Source organism: Ylistrum balloti, unplaced genomic scaffold (genome assembly GCF_031769215.1).
Source record: "Ylistrum balloti isolate Yb309-2 unplaced genomic scaffold, AGI_CSIRO_Ybal_v1 Utg370208, whole genome shotgun sequence".
Taxonomy (NCBI): domain Eukaryota; kingdom Metazoa; phylum Mollusca; class Bivalvia; order Pectinida; family Pectinidae; genus Ylistrum; species Ylistrum balloti.
The window spans coordinates 2,190,479-2,210,631 of NW_026782179.1; the positions used below are offsets into that span (position 1 = coordinate 2,190,479).

The 20,153-nt window shown below is 34.0% G+C and overlaps 1 protein-coding gene across 1 annotated transcript; it reads right to left on the reverse strand.

The window, feature by feature from the left end:
• Positions 1-1,266: 1,266 nt before the first annotated feature.
• On the reverse strand, positions 1,267-20,140 carry LOC132551654 (sorting nexin-8-like). Its single transcript, XM_060215829.1, has 14 exons — positions 20,119-20,140; positions 19,853-19,977; positions 18,611-18,743; positions 12,022-12,215; positions 11,649-11,766; positions 11,238-11,359; positions 10,580-10,660; positions 10,096-10,256; positions 9,659-9,791; positions 9,323-9,391; positions 8,619-8,729; positions 6,216-6,254; positions 4,916-5,065; positions 1,267-4,649 (listed from the first exon to the last, which is right to left on the reverse strand). The coding sequence occupies exons 1-14, from the start codon at positions 20,138-20,140 to the stop codon at positions 4,527-4,529; spliced, it is 1,581 nt and encodes a 526-aa protein (XP_060071812.1). The 3' UTR covers positions 1,267-4,526.
• Between the last annotated feature and the right edge of the window lie 13 nt (positions 20,141-20,153).

Genomic DNA, 20,153 nt, shown 5'->3' on the forward strand with positions numbered 1-20,153 from the left:
ATACATGTATATCATTAAAATCAGAATCTGCCACTATTTTCACGTTGAGAAAAAGGAAAAGGTCACTTTATCTTGAATAGAAGAAGTTGGTCACATCTATCAGTTGTTTTCGTTTCCTAAACTAGGAGTCAGGAACATCTGAAGTGCATTCTATGCTATTTAGTAAAAGCGAGAAGCCCTCAACACACACTTGACTGATTAATACTCACAATGCATTCTATTGCATCAGATATTTACTTGGCTATTGATATGCAGAGATTTTGTTTTACATAGTCAATTTAACATCGATCGGTATCAGGTATATCCAAGTTCAAATTAAGTGGGCTCAACTGTATGGCCAACAGAAATATTAAAACCTTTTTGATTTTTTCATACTAAATGAATAATGTTGGCCACTATATCTACTTTTGGAAGGGAGAACTGAAGTACTATTGAGATTAAGATTACCTAGATAACAGTTTACGGAATGAAGATAAATGTGATTTAGAATTATCAGTGACAAAAAAATAAGACATCACTTCAAAGAAGTTTTATGCAGTTTGTTTATTATTTTAAAAACATAGTATATATATATATGTATGTATGTATGTATATTTGCCAGAATCAATTAGCTTCAGTAACGCATTTCAGAAATTAACAATCTTTCACTTACTTTTCTCATAAGAACAGGCCTCAGTTTCATTCAGTACACTTGCATTCATAATCTCTCTTACAATTAACATGTTGCCATTTTGGTACATATTCAGATACTCAGTCTTTCTTCATGTTACACATACAACAAACAGAATATGCATTTGATTATTTAACTATCACCCTTTTAACTCAAATCAATAAACAGTAAATGGAACTAAATCATTAGACTTGTCAGTATACAAATGTAGATGTGAACCTAATCTACTGTTGACAGACAGCATTGATTTTGATGCTAAAATTTCACAAAACGTAACTCTAAGATGAGGAAAAACAATCGGATGTTAATTATTTCTTTCCCTAAAACCGTTTTAATTGTTTTCGGGAGTTCATTCTTTCTTTTTTTTTTGCACAGATGATTTAGTTTATGTAATTGTCAACAAGTCAACGGCAATGATAGTTAGTTCTCGTACTTCCCATATTTGTAAATATTGGTTATTGTGAAATCCTGTAAGAACATCTGCACCATAATTTCTTACTGCCTATTATAAATACTTGGTCGTTACAACTCTATTTGTTTAAAGTACATGTAGTTTGATACTTGATACATTTTTGGAGGTTTTTTTTCACGAGAGAAAAAAAAAATTACATCCAATGTACTGTCACAACTGTATAATTTCTGCTAAACCTTGATAACACAAATTAAAAAAAATATATATCATACATCTATATTTCAAACTTAAGTGATTTCAGTGGCACATACTTATTATACAGGAAAGTAATTTTGATGAAATTATACCCAGGACTAGAACACATGGGGTTACAATTAGTGAGGGGCGAGTATTGAGAAGTATTGCGAAGGAAGAGAAAGGTTGCAGTGATGTGGGTGGACAAGAGCATTATACATCAATTGAATTTTACTTCTGAGGGCCTTAGCAGATGTGTTAACTCTACCGTAACATTCTTCTCTCCCTATTAGGCCAAGAACACTACATTTAAGGGACATTTAGGTAACTATGGGTGGAAAAGCAAAAAAAATTTAAAAAAAAAAGAAGGAAAATTAGAAGCAAAACAGAGCTCCATATATATGTATTTGTTTCTACAACATGTTTCTTGTATATATATATATATATAACATGGTTACTACAGTAACACTAAACGAACACTCCAGGTACTGGATCAGAGGTGGCAAAAAGAAAGGTATTTTGATCTTATGGTATTTTGCAACACTCTACAACAACAACTAAAGCACTTATTTATGATACATAATCATTTCTACAACATATTTGTCATAATCATTTCCTGGAGTGCACCACAAACCCACTGTCATGGTGGAATGACACATAACACCTGATGTTAGGTGTGATATCCGTTGCAAAGTATGACAAATGTCATGAGGTGGGACACCCGTCATGAAGTATGACATCTATCATGAGTTCTGACACCTGATACAAGGTTTGACTACTCCTGTCTCCTGTTGTGAGGTATGACATCTGTCATTAGGCTAGACATCTGCTTTGAGGTTTGACAAATACCTGGAGGTATGACACATGCCATGAGACATCGGAAATGCTGTGAGATAGTATACAACTGCTACGAGGTATGACACCGATCATGAGGTATGATTTTAACTGTGAGATATGAAACCTCTGGAGGGATGGGAGTTGTCTACTCTCCTGGACTTTTTACATTCTAATCTATTGTTAATATTGCCTCTAATGTCCATCATTTAACATGAATCAATGCTTGCTCATATTGTTTCAGAAATTCAATCATAACAGAGGGATGTTTTGGTTTTTATTAAATGGAGACAATTTAGAGGATTGATGACAATAATGTGAAAGAAACAGTTGTAAAAGTTCTGTAAACCACCATGATGATGGCGAGGTAAAGGTGATCATATCAATATAGACATGATGACCACATTGCTGTTACTTATTGCATTACCATCAAGCTTTTACCATCTAAGGAATAGGTCAATCATGGACTAATGTCTTGCTCAAACAAATGAAAACAGGTTTATATGTAGACCATGCACTCTGATTAACAATTCCTTATGATAGGAAAATGTGTTGCTTCACTGAAGCTGTGTCAGCTTCTATTTTTAAAGGTGTCTGAACTTACAGCAATCCTATGTATGTCGCACCTGATTCAGGGGATGTTACCCTTTCTACGAAAATTCAACACAATTTGCCATGCCATCTCGTGGCATGAATTAGTCACTGGCATAAAATCCATGCTATTTAGGATATCTTTGTCAAATAACAGTTATCTCCATCTCAAAATGTATTTTAAACTTTTCTTGTGAAGGAATTAAGCAATAATGAATTTTCATGTAAAATAATTTGGCTTTCACTGAAGTGATGAAAAAAACATCAGTTCTTAGATTAACAGAGCAGTAGATAATAACAAGGATCCTAGGAGTTTAAAAGTTTGTCACCAGGTATATTTAAAAAATGGAACAGTTTTTCATCAGAAACATATCTTCAGTTCTTTCATAAATTGTTGGATTGTCCAATTATATGCATTTGTGTTATAACATACTCTGGCCATTCTCACATTAATTTCTATGTTCATTAATATTCTAATTCATTGCATTATCAAGAACATATGCTACAAATAAATGAGCTATGTGGCTGGCCCACAGTATATAATAAACACAAACCTCACTATGTAAGTACAGTGAAGTCCTGACATAGAAAATCATTATACTTATAAGTTAAGCTTTGTTTCAAATTTTTCTAACATTACAACAGTATAAAATTTTACAACATGCAAATGCAAAAGAAAATGAAAATGATAATTAAATCTGCATTAACAATGCATGCATCCAATAACAGCTCTCTGGATAGAAGCAACAGTGTCACAAAGGAAAAAACAGGTCATTTATGGAAAATAAAGTTCAAATGAGAAAAAAATTAAAAAAAAAGGTAAAAGCCAAAAAAAAAAAAAAAAAAAACATGCACATTTGTCAGAAAAGTTCTCTGATTACTGGGGATATATAAAATGGGTGAAGCTGGTAATCTTAACATGGACATGCTACTTATGGAAATAATTCACATGCCAATGACTACTCACAAGGGATGGACTTATGTCTGACTAGCCAGTTTGTGTATTGATACAGGAGGGTGAGTGGAACTGATTCCATTACTCCTGTTACTATCATCATGTCATAATTATATCTATAGAGATGGTGTCAGTGCACTGACAATACAAAAGTCAGTAGTAACCAACTGATTTTAGTTAAAATTGTCCTAGGATGTACAAAACTGCGAAAAAGTACAGGAAATATAAAGTAAGCAATTACTGATCTGTCTTGATACGGCATTTATATCCCTTCTAAATGCTCTGCAGGTAAACTTACCATTTTGTTTTACCAAACAGTTTGCCTGTTAAGCATAATCATTCACAAAAAAAAAAAAAAGCTTTTATCAAGACAGTTCAATGCTTTAATGGTAGACCATGGGTCGATAATGGGCTGAGCTAGTGACAGTCTGTAGTGTCAGGTTTTCTACTGTACATACATTATGTATAATGGTAACCCTGGCCAGCCCGATAATCCCTACTGACCACGCTCCATCAACTGAGTTTATTAAATCTCATCTTAACAAGGCAGCAGAGACATATGTAATGTTTTAAACAGAATGAGGACATAACATCAATGACCTGTAGGGATCACATTGAGACATTAGGCTTAACACATCGTTTGTCTTTTCACACACAGACACCATCACTTCTGTTCATTACTAAGGATGGATTTGAAATGGAGTTGTAAGATCACAGTGATCCAGGGTGACCTTGAGAGATGTAGGGGCTCGGTATTGCTTGGCTGGATACACTGCCCCCTCATAATTTGATACAGTCTAGGAAACATTTCACACAAGTATTGCTTGTTTTCATAAGGTAATGCCTGCGTGGTTGTTGTTTAATGGTGTACCAACTGGAGAAGTCCGTGAGGATATTTCTTTGCCTATAACATTCTCTATGATAGGTCGAATCTCATTCCATACTCTGCTGAGCTGTAAGACATCAAACAAAAGCTAGTAATGTATGGCTTGGTCAATCAAAGTTATGGTCTGTACATTTTCTGAAGAAATGAATTTTACCATCTTCATTCAATATCCAATAAATTTTACTACAGAACATTTTTTCACTCCTACTTGAAATTTGGTTTTTCGATATACTGCGTACTTTTATACAAAACTCTACATCAAATCACCATATCTTGTAGAAGATATAGAAAACAGTTCAACAAATAAGGATGGGGTATGAAAGTTGAGTCTACCTCTGTGTGTGATTTTGCCTGTGTTTCAGCCATTGCACCAAGAACATCATAGAGTATCTCCACGTTTGCATAAATTAGCTGAGTCTCCATTTGCAGACAATGTAGACTGTAATAGTTCCTATTTTCCATGTTGGCAATCTGACTTTCTTGCTGAAAGTAAAATAATTGTCACTGATAGGAAATGAGCATTGAATACTGGTAGTTGTAACACTGAAGGTGTACTTTGTATAAAGTGAGCTGAAAATAACGACTACCCTCCATGGTAAGTGGTAACCTTCTACATCCATTGATAGCCATCAAAATCAAAAACCTTGATCAATGACCACCAGAATCTTAAATAGATATAGAATATGATTAAAAGCTTCACCAATGACCACTGCAATCGGATATAGATTGTGATTTAATAAGTCTATAAGGCGAAAATAAATCAAACTAGAAAATATCAGCAAGACATGAATGCCCAGCCCTAATGCATTTAAGTTATCAATGTGTGATGAATTTGCTGTGTGATGATCATCATAATATTTTGCGGTGTGACCTCGCTGCCATAAAAGCTTTTTAAATATCTTTTTCTGAATGAAAATTTCATTTAAACTGCATACAAAAGAAAGATATATTTACCTCAAACTTTTAATTACAACTACATAGTTGTCAAAGTAGTAGTTTGCGTAAATACATATATCTACAGGGGTTGCTGAATTAGAGAAAGCAAGATCTAGCTTGGAGCCATAAACAGTGACTGCTTGATGAATTGTGGTCTTTCTTTGTACGAAGTTTCATTAAAATCTTCCGAAGGGTTTATGAGGAATTGCTAAGACAAAATATTTGGCATAGAAAAATCTGAGTTCAAGGGCCATAAGTCATTTAAAAAAATTGAACAACATTCCCCTTGCAATATGCATATCTACACACTGTGACTTTTCTTTGTACTAAGTTTTATTAAAATCTCAAGAGGGTTCAGGATGAGTCACGAAGACAAAGTAACAGGGGACAGACCAAATGACCAGGATGACGGAAATGTGCCACACTATATGCCTTCGGCAGTGTATGACTTCATAATACTAGGGGGTAAATATGAACCAAATGTGATGAGACGTTCACAAAATATGACATTGATTTGAAATGAAACAGGTCACAATAGGGTAGAAAGACATGGTATGTTCCCCATAATATGGTAGGAGCATATTAAATTGTGTGGTTCACAAGATATTTTATACTGTTATGAAATATCACACACAATTTAGATATATACCATATTTACTAAGGAAGATATAAAGAAGATAGAGAAACTCAAACTCACTTGTAGTATTTTCTGCTCCAGCTGTTCAACTGCTCCTACCTACAAGGTAATACAGAAGATAGATACAGATTAATTTTATAAAGTCCTGCAAAATCTACCGTTATATATATTATTATTTATTACAAGAGAATCTGTTTATATAAATCAGCAAAGCCTTCAAGAGGAATCAAATATATCCAGATAAAATGGGAATCAGAGACATCCAGATAAAACAGGAATCAGGGATAGCCAGATAAAATGTGAATCAGAGACATCCAGATAAAACAGGAATCAGAGATGTCCAGATAAAATGTGAATCAGAGACATCCAGATAAAACAGGAATCAGAGATATCCAGATAAAATGTGAATCAGAGACATCCAGAAAAAACAGGATTCAGAGACATTCAGATAAAATGAGAATCAGAGACATCCAGATAAAACAGAAATCAGAGATATTCAGAAAAGATGGGAATCAGAGACATCCAGATAAAACAGGAATCAGAGATATTCAGATAAAATGGGAATCAGAGACATCCAGATAAAATGGGAATCAGAGACACCCAGATAAAACAGAAATCAGAGATATTCAGAAAAGATGGGAATCAGAGACATCCAGATAAAATGGGAATCAGAGATATTCAGATAAAATGGGAATCAGGGATAGCCAGATAAAATGTGAATCAGAGACATCCAGATAAAACAGGAATCAGAGATGTCCAGATAAAATGTGAATCAGAGACATCCAGATAAAACAGGAATCAGAGATATCCAGATAAAATGTGAATCAGAGACATCCAGAAAAAACAGGATTCAGAGACATTCAGATAAAATGAGAATCAGAGACATCCAGATAAAACAGAAATCAGAGATATTCAGAAAAGATGGGAATCAGAGACATCCAGATAAAATGGGAATCAGAGATATTCAGATAAAATGGGAATCAGAGACATCCAGATAAAATGGGAATCAGAGACATCCAGATAAAATGGGAATCAGAGACATCCAGATAAAATGGGAATCAGAGACATCCAGATAAAACAGAAATCAGAGATATTCAGAAAAGATGGGAATCAGAGACATCCAGATAAAATGGGAATCAGAGATATTCATATAAAATGGGAATCAGAGACATCCAGATAAAATGGGAATCAGAGACATCCAGATAAAATGGGAATCAGAGACACAAAAACAAAAGAAACAAAATAAAAAATATCAAGTTACACTGGGTATTTGAGATATCCACATAAAATGGGAGTCAGAGATATCAAGTTACACTGGGTATTTGAGATATCCACATAAAATGGGAGTCAGAGATATCAAGTTACACTGGGTATTTGAGATATCCACATAAAATGGGAGTCAGAGATATCAAGTTACACTGGGTATTTGAGATATCCACATAAAATGGGAGTCAGAGATATCAAGTAACACTGGGTATTTGAGATATCCACATAAAATGGGAGTCAGAGATATCAAGTTACACTGGGTATTTGAGATATCCACATAAAATGGGAGTCAGAGATATCAAGTTACACTGGGTATTTGAGATATCCACATAAAATGGGAGTCAGAGATATCAAGTAACACTGGGTATTTGAGATATCCACATAAAATGGGAGTCAGAGATATCAAGTTACACTGGGTATTTGAGATATCCACATAAAATGGGAGTCAGAGATATCAAGTTACACTGGGTATTTGAGATATCCACATAAATGGGAGTCAGAGATATCAAGTTACACTGGGTATTTGAGATATCCACATAAAATGGGAGTCAGAGATATCAAGTTACACTGGGTATTTGAGATATCCACATAAAATGGGAGTCCGAGATATCAAGTTACACTGGGTATTTGAGATATCCACATAAAATGGGAGTCAGAGATATCAAGTTACACTGGGTATTTGAGATATCCACATAAAATGGGAGTCAGAGATATCAAGTTACACTGGGTATTTGAGATATCCACATAAAATGGGAGTCAGAGATATCAAGTTACACTGGGTATTTGAGATATCCACATAAAATGGGAGTCAGAGATATCAAGTTACACTGGGTATTTGAGATATCCACATAAAATGGGAGTCAGAGATATCAAGTTACACTGGGTATTTGAGATATCCACATAAAATGGGAGTCAGAGATATCAAGTTACACTGGGTATTTGAGATATCCACATAAAATGGGAGTCAGAGATATCAAGTTACACTTGGTATTTGAGATTTCCTTATCAACTGGATTTTAAGACATCCAAATAAAGACATTTGAAATATTCAAATAAACTTGATATTTCTAAAATGAAATACAATTACTAATACTGAAATCATTACTTATCCCCAAACCTTACATAAATACATGATAAATTGTGAAAACCATCACAGTTTGAAACAAATTTTTGATTCGGCACTAAAATCCATCCTACCTCGGATGTTCCTACGGTGGCTGACATCTTCTTTTTCTTGTATTGACCCATCTTTTGGATGGCCCTCTGATGATCATGAAGTACACCTTTTTCATGTCTCTCACAGAGTTCCTACACATACAAAATACTCGTAAATTAAACTCAAAAATTTTAATACAAAACACTTGGTAGTAAATTAGTCACAAAACTTAGATACAAAATACTTGCAACAAAGGCTTACACAGAGCATGCTAAAAAATATTACTTGTGAAGCATAGGTTCTTGCTGTCATTTTAATAAAACTAAATATTATGTTTAATTTAATGTTGAATTTAAGTTTTAAAAAAAAAACCAGAAATATGTTATGATACATATTCCGCCCCCCATGCATGCACAAAAACCATTTTTAATCCACTGAACAAGAAGCAGTTATCTATGTAAAGATTAACCAAAGTGTGACAGAATTTCATACAGTCTAAGCACCTAGCCTTTTCTTATCATAGTTATCTATAGTAAAATTCCAGAGAAAAGGTTAATGGAATATCAATACATCAAGTAATACATAAATTAATTTTACTGCTAGAATATCACATGATATATTGTCAAAGTTAAGAATTACTTGAGATATCAGAAGAGTACACATGTACACAGAAGACAACTGCCAGACTGGGAAAATATTACCAAAATCCAGTAATATATACAACATATTTACAAACAACACTTACCTTGTATGACAAAAGTAAATCCTGAAAGAGCGCTAATTTTTCTACCACTCTCTCTGCTTCATCTGCAGCCTACAGTAAAATATAGAAAGTATTGATGTAGAAATTAATTCCCAATGAAATTTTGAAGCTGAATAAGATCAAAATATAACCAACATTTGTGGTATATAGCTTAATGACATTTATTGACAGTGAATGACTACAAAATGTCACAACGTGTAAAGGGAGATAACTCTCATGCAAAAAATGGTTAAACATGTATGGTTGTATATGACTTAATGTTGACATATTACTCTGCTAGCAGCTGCCTTTACCAACGAAAGGACTTGGTGTGTTTACCTCTTGAGAAGCTTTGTCTCCTAGACTGGCATACTCTACAGACAGGTGTTTAAACCCTTTCTTTAAACTTTCCCATGAGTCATTGGAACCTGTAGCCCATGTTGTCACAGATGTTGAGTCATTGCTCAATGAACTGAAACAGATTATTAACAAACCTTAAACATCCTCTGTGATCAATAACAGAAAAAAATGTTTTATTAATGTAGTATGGAAATGGATCCTAGTATGTGCTGTGTACAGATCCTTAGCCAATCAGTTCAAATGTAGTTCTAGATTGAAGCTTCAATACAAAAAATTCTCTATGTATGCCTTAAAACCTCATAAAAATTTCATCAACTGCAACCAATTAATGAGAATCTGAAATTTCATATCAATATTAGATAAATTTCAGGTCTACCTCTACAGAAATGATGGGAAACTTGGCCGATGGAAATTACCTTAATTCCTGTCCAAACTGTAACATATCACAAGCATAGCTGGTTGCTCTCATCACCATTCTCTCTGCGATGTCCTTCAGCTTAGAGACACTGTTACTCAGTATGCGTATATGCTCTTTACTGTTGCCAAGCTGGATCTGTGTATCCATAGGAACCAGGTCCTAACAATGAAAACATAATAAAATTGATCATTTCTAAAAAAAATTCATAATGAAATTCAGAATCTATTTTGTCAACCAGTTATCACAAGAAGTTATCAGGAGTTTTTTTTATTTACTTTCATGACTACAACAAAACTGAATAACAGACTACAACATGGAACAGATAAAATTCTATTTTTATTTTACATTCAAAAACATAATCAAAAAATTACAAACATTTTTTTACCAACTGAAATTCAAGAAAATAATTTTAGAAGTTTGTTAAACACATTGTATAGATATTTTGATATGAGAAGTCCTTATAAAAAAAATGTGATGCTCACCTTGGCCTGACTAGCTAAATTACTGGTCATAAATTCATCAGGGATTCCTCGGAAGGCTTCTTTTATCTTGTGTTGCATATCCTTAAAGTAAGCAAAAGAAACCAATTACAGCTTTAATCAACCAAAAACAGGACAAAACATTACTAAATCTCAGACGGACATTTGACAACAATTGTGATGTCTAACTATATCTACCATAAATAAAGAAAACAAGCGGTATTTGTCAGTTTACTTCTGCAGATATCACTGACACTTTCATAGCTGTATCCTGAGACATTCCAACCTTATAACTAGTATACAAACCACACATATGGGTCATACCTGTCCTCATAAGATGTTAACCACATCATAATTGATACATATTTTTCTCAAGTGAATGCTAAATATTTTGTATACACATTTATTCACATTGATAGTAATATTATTATTCCTAAAAATGAATAAAACCGGGTGGTTCTTGTTAGATGATAAAAGGAGAATGAATCTTGTTTTCATGAATGACAGATGAAGTGAGCATAGTCTAAAGGCTGGTAGATGAAAAGGGTACATGATTAAGGCTGACAGAAGAAATAGGTATAGTTTCAGGGCTTATAAATGAAATGGGTACAGGTTCAAGGCTGATAGATAAAATGGGTATGGGTTAACTACTTTTACTTACCGATCCATTGAAGGTAAAGAAGAACAAGACTAATTTGTCATCATAAATCTGTGGATGCCGGGCAATTAAGTTTAAAAATCTTCTCAGTGATTTTCTTCTTTGTTCAATAAACTCTCTGCTGGCTGTGAATGTAATTAATTTTATTAGTTGCCTGTACATACTGGGAAATTTTGGTATAAAGATCTGATCTCATCACACTTCAAATTAGAATAAAGCATCAGAACACATGGATAGATTTTTCTTTTGAAATGCAATGTGCATCAGAAATAACACAATTTGATTATGAGAGACAAATTACTTCATATTTTAAGTATGTACACTATTGTTTGTATTAAACTGATGTTATTTTAAATCCATTTTGGTTAAAAAGGTTCTGCATATTTTGTCTCTATCAACCATATGTATTCTTACCTCCCATCATTTTTTTAGGCGGAAGACTAGGGATCATTCTGTATGGGAATCGTGTCATTAACAGCTCATAAAAGGACACAAAGTCGTTGTATCTTCTGAGGACGGTTGCCTTACAATTCTGAGGGAAAGTTTTATATAGAATGAGGTCTAACACTTGTATCAAGAAATAAAATCAAATCACTTGTACAACTGTATTTATCAATCCCTCATTGCAGTGCTCATGAGTGAAAAACATTTTGCCCTTATTTGCATATCTGCTAAAGTTCTTAATATCTGATATTTCTTTATCTTCTGAAAAATACCAATTGAATTCATCTGATAATACTATACAGTTGTGGTAATGATAAGTCAGTGTTCTACTACAGACACGTACCTGGCTAGTTACTTCATATTCAACATGTTTTAAGATGAGGCCCTTTTTCTCTGGAACCAGTTCCACTTTCACAGTATCTAACTCACACAACTCTCGGAATGTAAATCCCAACACGGTGGGGGTTTTGGACCGTCTCATCTTTACACTAGTAGCTCGTAGGTCTCCTAGGTCTCCTAAACTAGGTTTTGGAAGCTCTGAAAGAAATGATGTCATGGTTGAAATACATTATATATACCACCAAGTTCCAGTGAGAATTCAAGAAACCTAAACAATATGAAAGTATGCCAGGCTGTCATATAATGAGTTCTCAGCAATCTGGTGTTTATCTGACAATTGGATGTGTAAGGATAAATCTCATTTAAGCTTGCTTTAGTCTTTGTAACTTCACAAATAAAAAATTAATGAATATGAATATAAAAGTAACCTTCTGATCAAGATAAACTTGTGACTGTCTGAATATGTCACAACACAATTGGATGCTGACAATCAATTCCGTAACCAAGCACTGGTCAAAAACAAGAAATATCTAAGATATGTATGTATTATGATTCTTAAACATAGTGCCACTGATGCAAGAGAGAATTCAAAATCACACCCATCCCACATCCCAAACATGTTTGTGACTGATGGGGGTGGGAGGGGGAGTGTCAGTTGAACACCATCTTTGCAAAAAGGTGTCAAGAGAATGATTTTGGTCTGTATTTGCAACAGGGTACTAGTACTTCTGGCAATTCTTTGCAATGAAAACATGAGTGCAATCATTATGGAGATGTTGGAGCATTTTTTCTTAGCTAAAACATTGGAAAAATGTTAGGTTCAGTAGCAAAAAATAAGGAAGGTCAGAGAAACAGAAACACTGATATTTCTTTAAATTCTTGGCCTAACCATTTTACAAATAGCTTAAAGGGACATTCCTTCACTCAAACTGCAGAAATTTGGTGTGCTATTATTTTATGCCTAAAAGAGTATCATATTGCCTATCAGCAATGATAATAGCATGGAACTGTAAATAGATGTATCATGTATCAACACTTCCTACGTAATCCAGTAATTATTATACTTCTGGCTGAAATAGAAATTTCACATGAATTTGTAATTTAATAACTTAGGTTATTTTGAGGCTTTGACTGCCATATTAAAGTTATTAACCTTCACTACTCCAGAAAAATCAATGTTTTCCATTAAATTTTACTTTGATAAACTAAAATAGCTTAAATGAAGGAGTGCCCCTTAAACATTGCAATTTATGACATGGGAATCTTCAAATAGCTTAGAATATCCATCAAATCTAAAAAGAGTAGGCCAAAAGCTGTAGGACTCAAAGTAAACACCAAATCTAAAGAGTAGGCCAAAAGCTGTAGGACTCATAGTAAACACCAAATCTAAAAAGAGTAGGCCAAAAGCTGTAGGACTCCTGGTATACATCAAATCTCAAATGAGTTGGCCAAAAGTTGTAGGATGAGGAAATGATATGGACAGACAGCATTGAAGCATGCCCTATCATGTTGAAACTTTTACATATCTATCAACAGCAATTACTTAAGATAAGAATGACATTATCAACACAGTGTTTTGTTTGTTATTATCATGCACTGATAACTATAATGTCAAACAACATTATATTATCTGAGAGTATCATATCACAGTCAAGCTAAACTGTTATGTATTCCTGGTGTCTGTAGAATATGTGTGTATATACTTATAAACCAATAGAGTTCCTCCAATGAAAAGAGCCTTGATATGCAAACTCTCCAGAATATCTGTGACCAAACTAGCATGTATCAAGCTTTTCTGAGTAGCATGCTTGTATCCAACTGATTCACAGGTAAAACTCTTCATGAGTACCAATTCTTGATAAAAGTTATTGGCATGGAAAAAAAACTTGGCTAGAATAGGTTGTTGTCCAGTAGTGTTTACTTCAAGTGATACAAATATTTTTCAGAGTACAATGTGCCAAAGTGATATGGATATTGAAAACTCTAAATTGAAAATGTTACTTAAGCTATTTAGAATGAAATGGGCTTAGTGATGCTCTGATCTACAAACCTTAGTTTTAGGGTGAAAATGGTACATGGAAGCTTTCAAGAAGACCGAGATCTGAGGTATTTTTGTTCACAGTAACGGAGACAAAGATGTTTTATATGCTTTTCATGGTGACAGTAATCTATATTGGTCTATTGCTCTTCAGAACATATAAGTTGACACTAAAAATGGGACAATATTAAGTTGGTTTGCATGGCCAACAATTATGGTAAAATGATCATACATTGTGTAAATCCTCTCTAGAATAAAACCCAGCTGAATCCACTTAACTAAATAAAGCAGTTTACAATAGTACTTCAAGTTACACACGAGAACTAAGGTACTTCAACTTTGTACCACAAACCTGTTTACTTCATGTAGGATAACTACTGTATACATTATACATAGATAATTCTTATATCCTTACCTACGGAGGCAGTTTATCAGTTAGTGGGCTGTCTTATGATCACCTCATATACACCATGACAGTGTTAACCTACTGAGGTGGTTATGTCAGTCAGAGGGATATCTTGTGATCACCTCACATACACCATGATGGTGTTTACGTACTGAGGTGGTTATGTCAGTCAGAGGGATATCTTGTGATCACCTCATATACACCATGACAGTGTTAACCTACTGAGGTGGTGATGTCAGTCAGAGGGATATCTTATGATCACCTCATATACACCATGATGGTGTTTACCTACTGAGGCAGTAATGTCAGTCAGAGGGATATCATATGATCACCTCGCATACACCATGATGGTGTTTACCTACTGAGGTGGTGATGTCAGTCGGAGGGATATCTTGTGATCACCTCACATACACCATGACAGTGTTAACCTACTGAGGTGGTGATGTCAGTCAGAGGGATATCTTGTGATCACCTCACATACACCATGATGGTGTTTACCTACTGAGGTGGTTATGTCAGTCGGAGGGATATCTTGTGATCACCTCATATACACCATGATGGTGTTACTTACTGAGGCAGTAATGTCAGTCAGAGGGATATCATATGATCACCTCGCATACACCATGATGGTGTTTACCTACTGAGGTGGTGATGTCAGTTTTATGACCATCTCAATCTTAAATTATATAATTTCCATATACTTAAAAATATACAAGGATATACACTGTATTTTGCAGTTTTATTGGAAGATCCTATATTGAATGGCATATGAAATATGAAAATGATAAACATTCTCTAATCTATCTTCTGATCTCACATCACAAATCACTAAATCACAAAATTAAAACATTGACAGGTCAGCAAGAGCTGTGTCATGTGGATATATATTCTCATAATCATCAAGAAGCTATTTCCTGATATCACTAAGGCTGGCATTAGACGTTTGGACTTCAAAAACAATCACAAGAAAAAAAAGGTAAAACCCTGTTCCTTGATCTTTAGTCAGGTGAGTTCTTGTCAAAGTTTAATTCTGACCAACTTTGACAGTTGACTTTTGATAGTGGTAGATTTCGACCTTTGATCAACTGATTCCTTGCTTAATTCTGACCAACAATGCTTCATAATGTTGTAACAAAATGTTCATCAGTAAAAATATATAAAATCTTACCTTGACCTTTGAACCCACTGACATAGACCTATGACCTTGTGACCTTGGCTTCTAGTCAACTGACATATTAATGCCAACCAACTTTTCTTACGGTGCCCTAATAAGTGTAGGACTATTTTAAGTGATCTCACTGAATATTTATAACTGGCTGTAAGTGTTTGTAAACAAACCCAGTTGTATACTACATGATGACTGATGAGTAGAATTGTATCTTTATCTGTACATATCTTATCACAGTCCAAACAACGCACTTGATAAGTATAGCCATGTCCATATACGTACACAGCATCTTATCTTAGTCATACACAGCTAGATATCATTGTACCGGTATGTATGAATGAGCAATTTTCCAATATATATACATGTACTACAAGAGTGCCATTCAAACTCCTTAACCATCACAGAATAAGTAGCTCATCAACCAATACACCAATGTTATCCACCACTGATCTATCTCAGTACCTGTGTAACATTCCTTTTGGCTTGTAATAAGTATTTCTACCTCTCTTGAACACAACGTATGTATAATAGACTTACATAACTTATCACAAACATCAGGTGGTTACAGGATACTATTACTAAAAATGTGAACTGCACAACCACCCTTTACCATGACATACCTGGTACATATATTAAAATCAGGTACATTAGTGTGACAATTCTTAATCTGATATCATGCACCTAGTTGCTATCTATGAGGATTTGTAATTCTGAATTTCAGAACACATAAAACCTCTCTCATTACATCAATATATTGTAAATGTTACTCTCAATCAGTTTCTAATTACAAATTTTAAGGAAACCTAAAACCTGTTTCTAGTTTTGTACAAAATCAAACAGTTAGCATTACCTCACCACTCCATCTCTAAACACAAACATGAATCTTTTTATAAAGCAGACTATCAACAAACATGTTTCATCAGTAATCTATCTTAGCACAATTCATGCTGAAAATATTGCTCAACTACATGACTATATGCTAATGGCACTTTCTTTATGCTCCTTATAAAGTAATTACTTGAAATGCACAAATTTATAATTGCACTAATTTAAATTTCACATGAAATTTAACTTTCAAGACAGATTTTATTTATGAAAAAGTTACCTAGACAAGTTAACTGAATACTGGAGGTATTTTTTTGAATATTACACACACAATGTCCCTTTTTGTCTTGTATTATCAAGATGTACCAGCAAATGTTAACAGATTTTTTCATCTTTAAACTTTAAACTGATATACATGTGTGTATGTACCATCTTGCCTAGCTAATAAGTGTTACTTTTGACCATTTTATCTAGACAAAAGACATCTAAAACCTAATCAAGTGTAGATAAACCATGATGGTGTCATCTTGTACTTATTTTTTAAATTTTAACTAGGTTTGCTTTATTGTTGCTTTATGTCCTATTTACATATCAATAGCCAGAGTCATTTACGGACAAACCAGGTCTGGGTGGTGGAGGAAAGCCAGAGTATGCGGAGAAAAACCAGCAACCTCCAACCAGTGCTTGGCAACTGCATTATGTTTACCTCAAACTCACAACCCAGAGGTGTAGGGTTAAAAACAGTCAGGCAACAAATCCATCATCGCAGCCCCTTTTTATTTCAAAATTTGTCAAATGAGACCTTTGACCTTAATCAATAACCCTTTCAACCTAATCAAGCAAGAAAAAGGATAGCAAAGATAGTATTTTTACTGAACTGTTTTACTGTGCTTGCCTTGTGATGTTCATATATATAAATAAATCTGGGGTCATAAGACAATTTATTTTTCAAAAATCACCTACAATAACAATGAAAATGATGGAGGTAACTCTACCACAGAGATAGGTTGATTTTAAACCATTTTTCATGTATAAAAAATTCAGTGCCTTTTTTAATAAAACCATTGCCATCCACTTGCTATTTCTGAATTAAGGGAGATAACTCATTTTATGCCCAATTGAGGGACTAAAACATGCAGGAATGCCTTACCCCTCTACCTATTCACCTCTGCTTTGAATCTTATTATTTTTTGGCTCATAATCATAAAATGAACATGTTATTTCTTGAACACCTTTTCCACTGAGAAGTATATCTTATATAGAGTCGACCACATGTAGTATATGGATGTGCCAACCAAATGTATAAAGTTAGTTTCAGAACCAAGACTTTCTCAAGGTTCTGAATCTAAATTCTACACCCGAGGTTAAAACATCCATTATCCCAAATATCAATATAGGCTTATTTTTCTCCCACCACATATGGGAATGTTGAGCAAGCAACAGCATTGCTGAATATAACACAATTTTTAGATTTCATACATATTTATGATTATTATTATTCATACTAAAAAAAAAGACCAGAAGAAAAGTATGGCATACCTAACATTATACATCAAATCTTAAGAGCAAGCTTGTGTAATAATTTCTATTGTTTGTGAAATTTAGTCAGTTGTTGATGGCAAGATTGTTGTGAGCAGGCAGGCAATGTAATGATGAGTTTTTGATTGTGACTTTACAAAGATGTCATCATCCCATTGTCATGTCATAATAGTAAGGATTATATATATGGAATCATGTAGGGTAGAATCATCCCACATGGGTGGGATAATTGTATACTTGTATAGGATAGAAATAGGTTATGATCAGACCTAGGAAGGTTCCTTGACATTCTAAATGGACAGCTAGCATGATGGATTCCTCAGATTGCCTGCAGTATATGAAGGCTATAGGGATGAAAATGTCACCAGACAACTGGATACCTGACTTTGTTCTTGGTCCATTCGCCAAATAGTGAACATTTTTCACATTCAGCCATTTGCACTCTTTGCTTGATAAAAGAAACAGGTGTTTTTGAAAACTTATAATTGCTCTTTGTGCTTCAGAAAATCAATGCCTTAAAACGTTACTATATACAAAAATGATTGATATCATTCCAAACATTTGCAGGTTTCTTTTACCTAGATGTTTAATAAGTAGCAATAAATTCTAAGGCTTACCTTGTCCTGAAAATGTTTCCAGAAGTTTTTCGTTGACTGATTTTCCTTGTTGGGCTAATGCTGTTAAAGCCAAAGCCTTGTATAGTCCTGTTCTAGACACTGATCCCTGTTTATTGTCCACTATATCCCAGATCTGCAATATTATCATTTTTTTCTAAGAAGTTCAGCTAAAAATGAGTCTGAATTTTCAAACATTTTTCTTTCTGATTTCACTTTGGAATCACAATATTTGACATAAAGAGTCTTTAATTTACAAAAAAAAAAAAAAAAACAATTATTTATTATTGATTATTCATTATGGAGAGAAATTATCCATGGTCAGTGCTACATTATAAAACTACCTGTATTGGGTTAATATTCTGGAAACATCTCTGATCATATAAAGGACAGGAAAGCACAAGAAAGAGAGAAAGTAATTCTTGAAAAAAGCAAAATAGGTGCAGTACATGTATATACGTTTTAGATAAAATGGTGAAAGGAAAATGATGACCTGTTTATAAACAGTCCATAAAAGCCTAGATTGAAGATGTGTTTTAATCAGAAAATGCATAAAAGATAGTGTTAAAATTCTTGTGATTCTTTTGACTGCTTATGGTCAGAGGCATTCCATGTTTGTCTTTGTTTACCCTCATCAAAACCTAGCTTATATTTTAAGACACTGGCCATGTATTATATTTTTCCTGTAACATTTTTTGGAAAATTCAGTCTATTGAAACTTCCAACAGTTTGTTGTTCAATCTTTGGTTACCAGTTCTGATTGTGTCCTTATCCTTTAAAAAGTTATTTATGTTTCTGATATTTCAGAAAGCAATTCTGTCGTATTAATGGACATGCTTTAAACAGTTGTTTTCCATCACTGCCAATACAGCATGAATATCTGTGACAGCTGTGTTCCAATAATGGCAACTTCAGTAGTATAAATACATATTATGACCATATGCCGTCAAGTACCTGTTAGTACTAAAAACATGCATTTCAAATCCATATCCACTTAATCCAAACAATAAAGAAATGTTATAGGGCACTTAAACACACGAATACACTTCCGGACGTGCTATAACCCTCACTAATTAGCTATCAGTGTGACACAGTTTTCTGTCACATCTCGTTAGAAACGACAGGGGCTCCGCCCACCACTTTCGCTTCAAGGCAAATAAGCCATGTGTCAGTCGACAGTTATTTGTATCACTGATGCATAAGAAACATTTAATTGATCAGTAAAGTTGAAATTAACTGAATTACCTGCGAAATAGTCTGTCTTGGCAAATTTGATTTTAACAAAAGTTGTACAAACAAGTCTTCGTTCACCTGTTCTCCATGCGGACACAATATTTCGTAAACTTCACGATAATAGGGCGGCACAGACCCTGCAAAGAAAAGAACGAGCAATTAAACATGTCATTAAATAAAGAAGGTTACCAATATATATTTATCAAATGTCATTTTGTGTCATTCCAAATATATCAGCGTAAATTTATGAAAACATCATTAAAATATAGCATCCTTACCGAACGACAGGTCGGCCGACATTTTGGCCTAATCA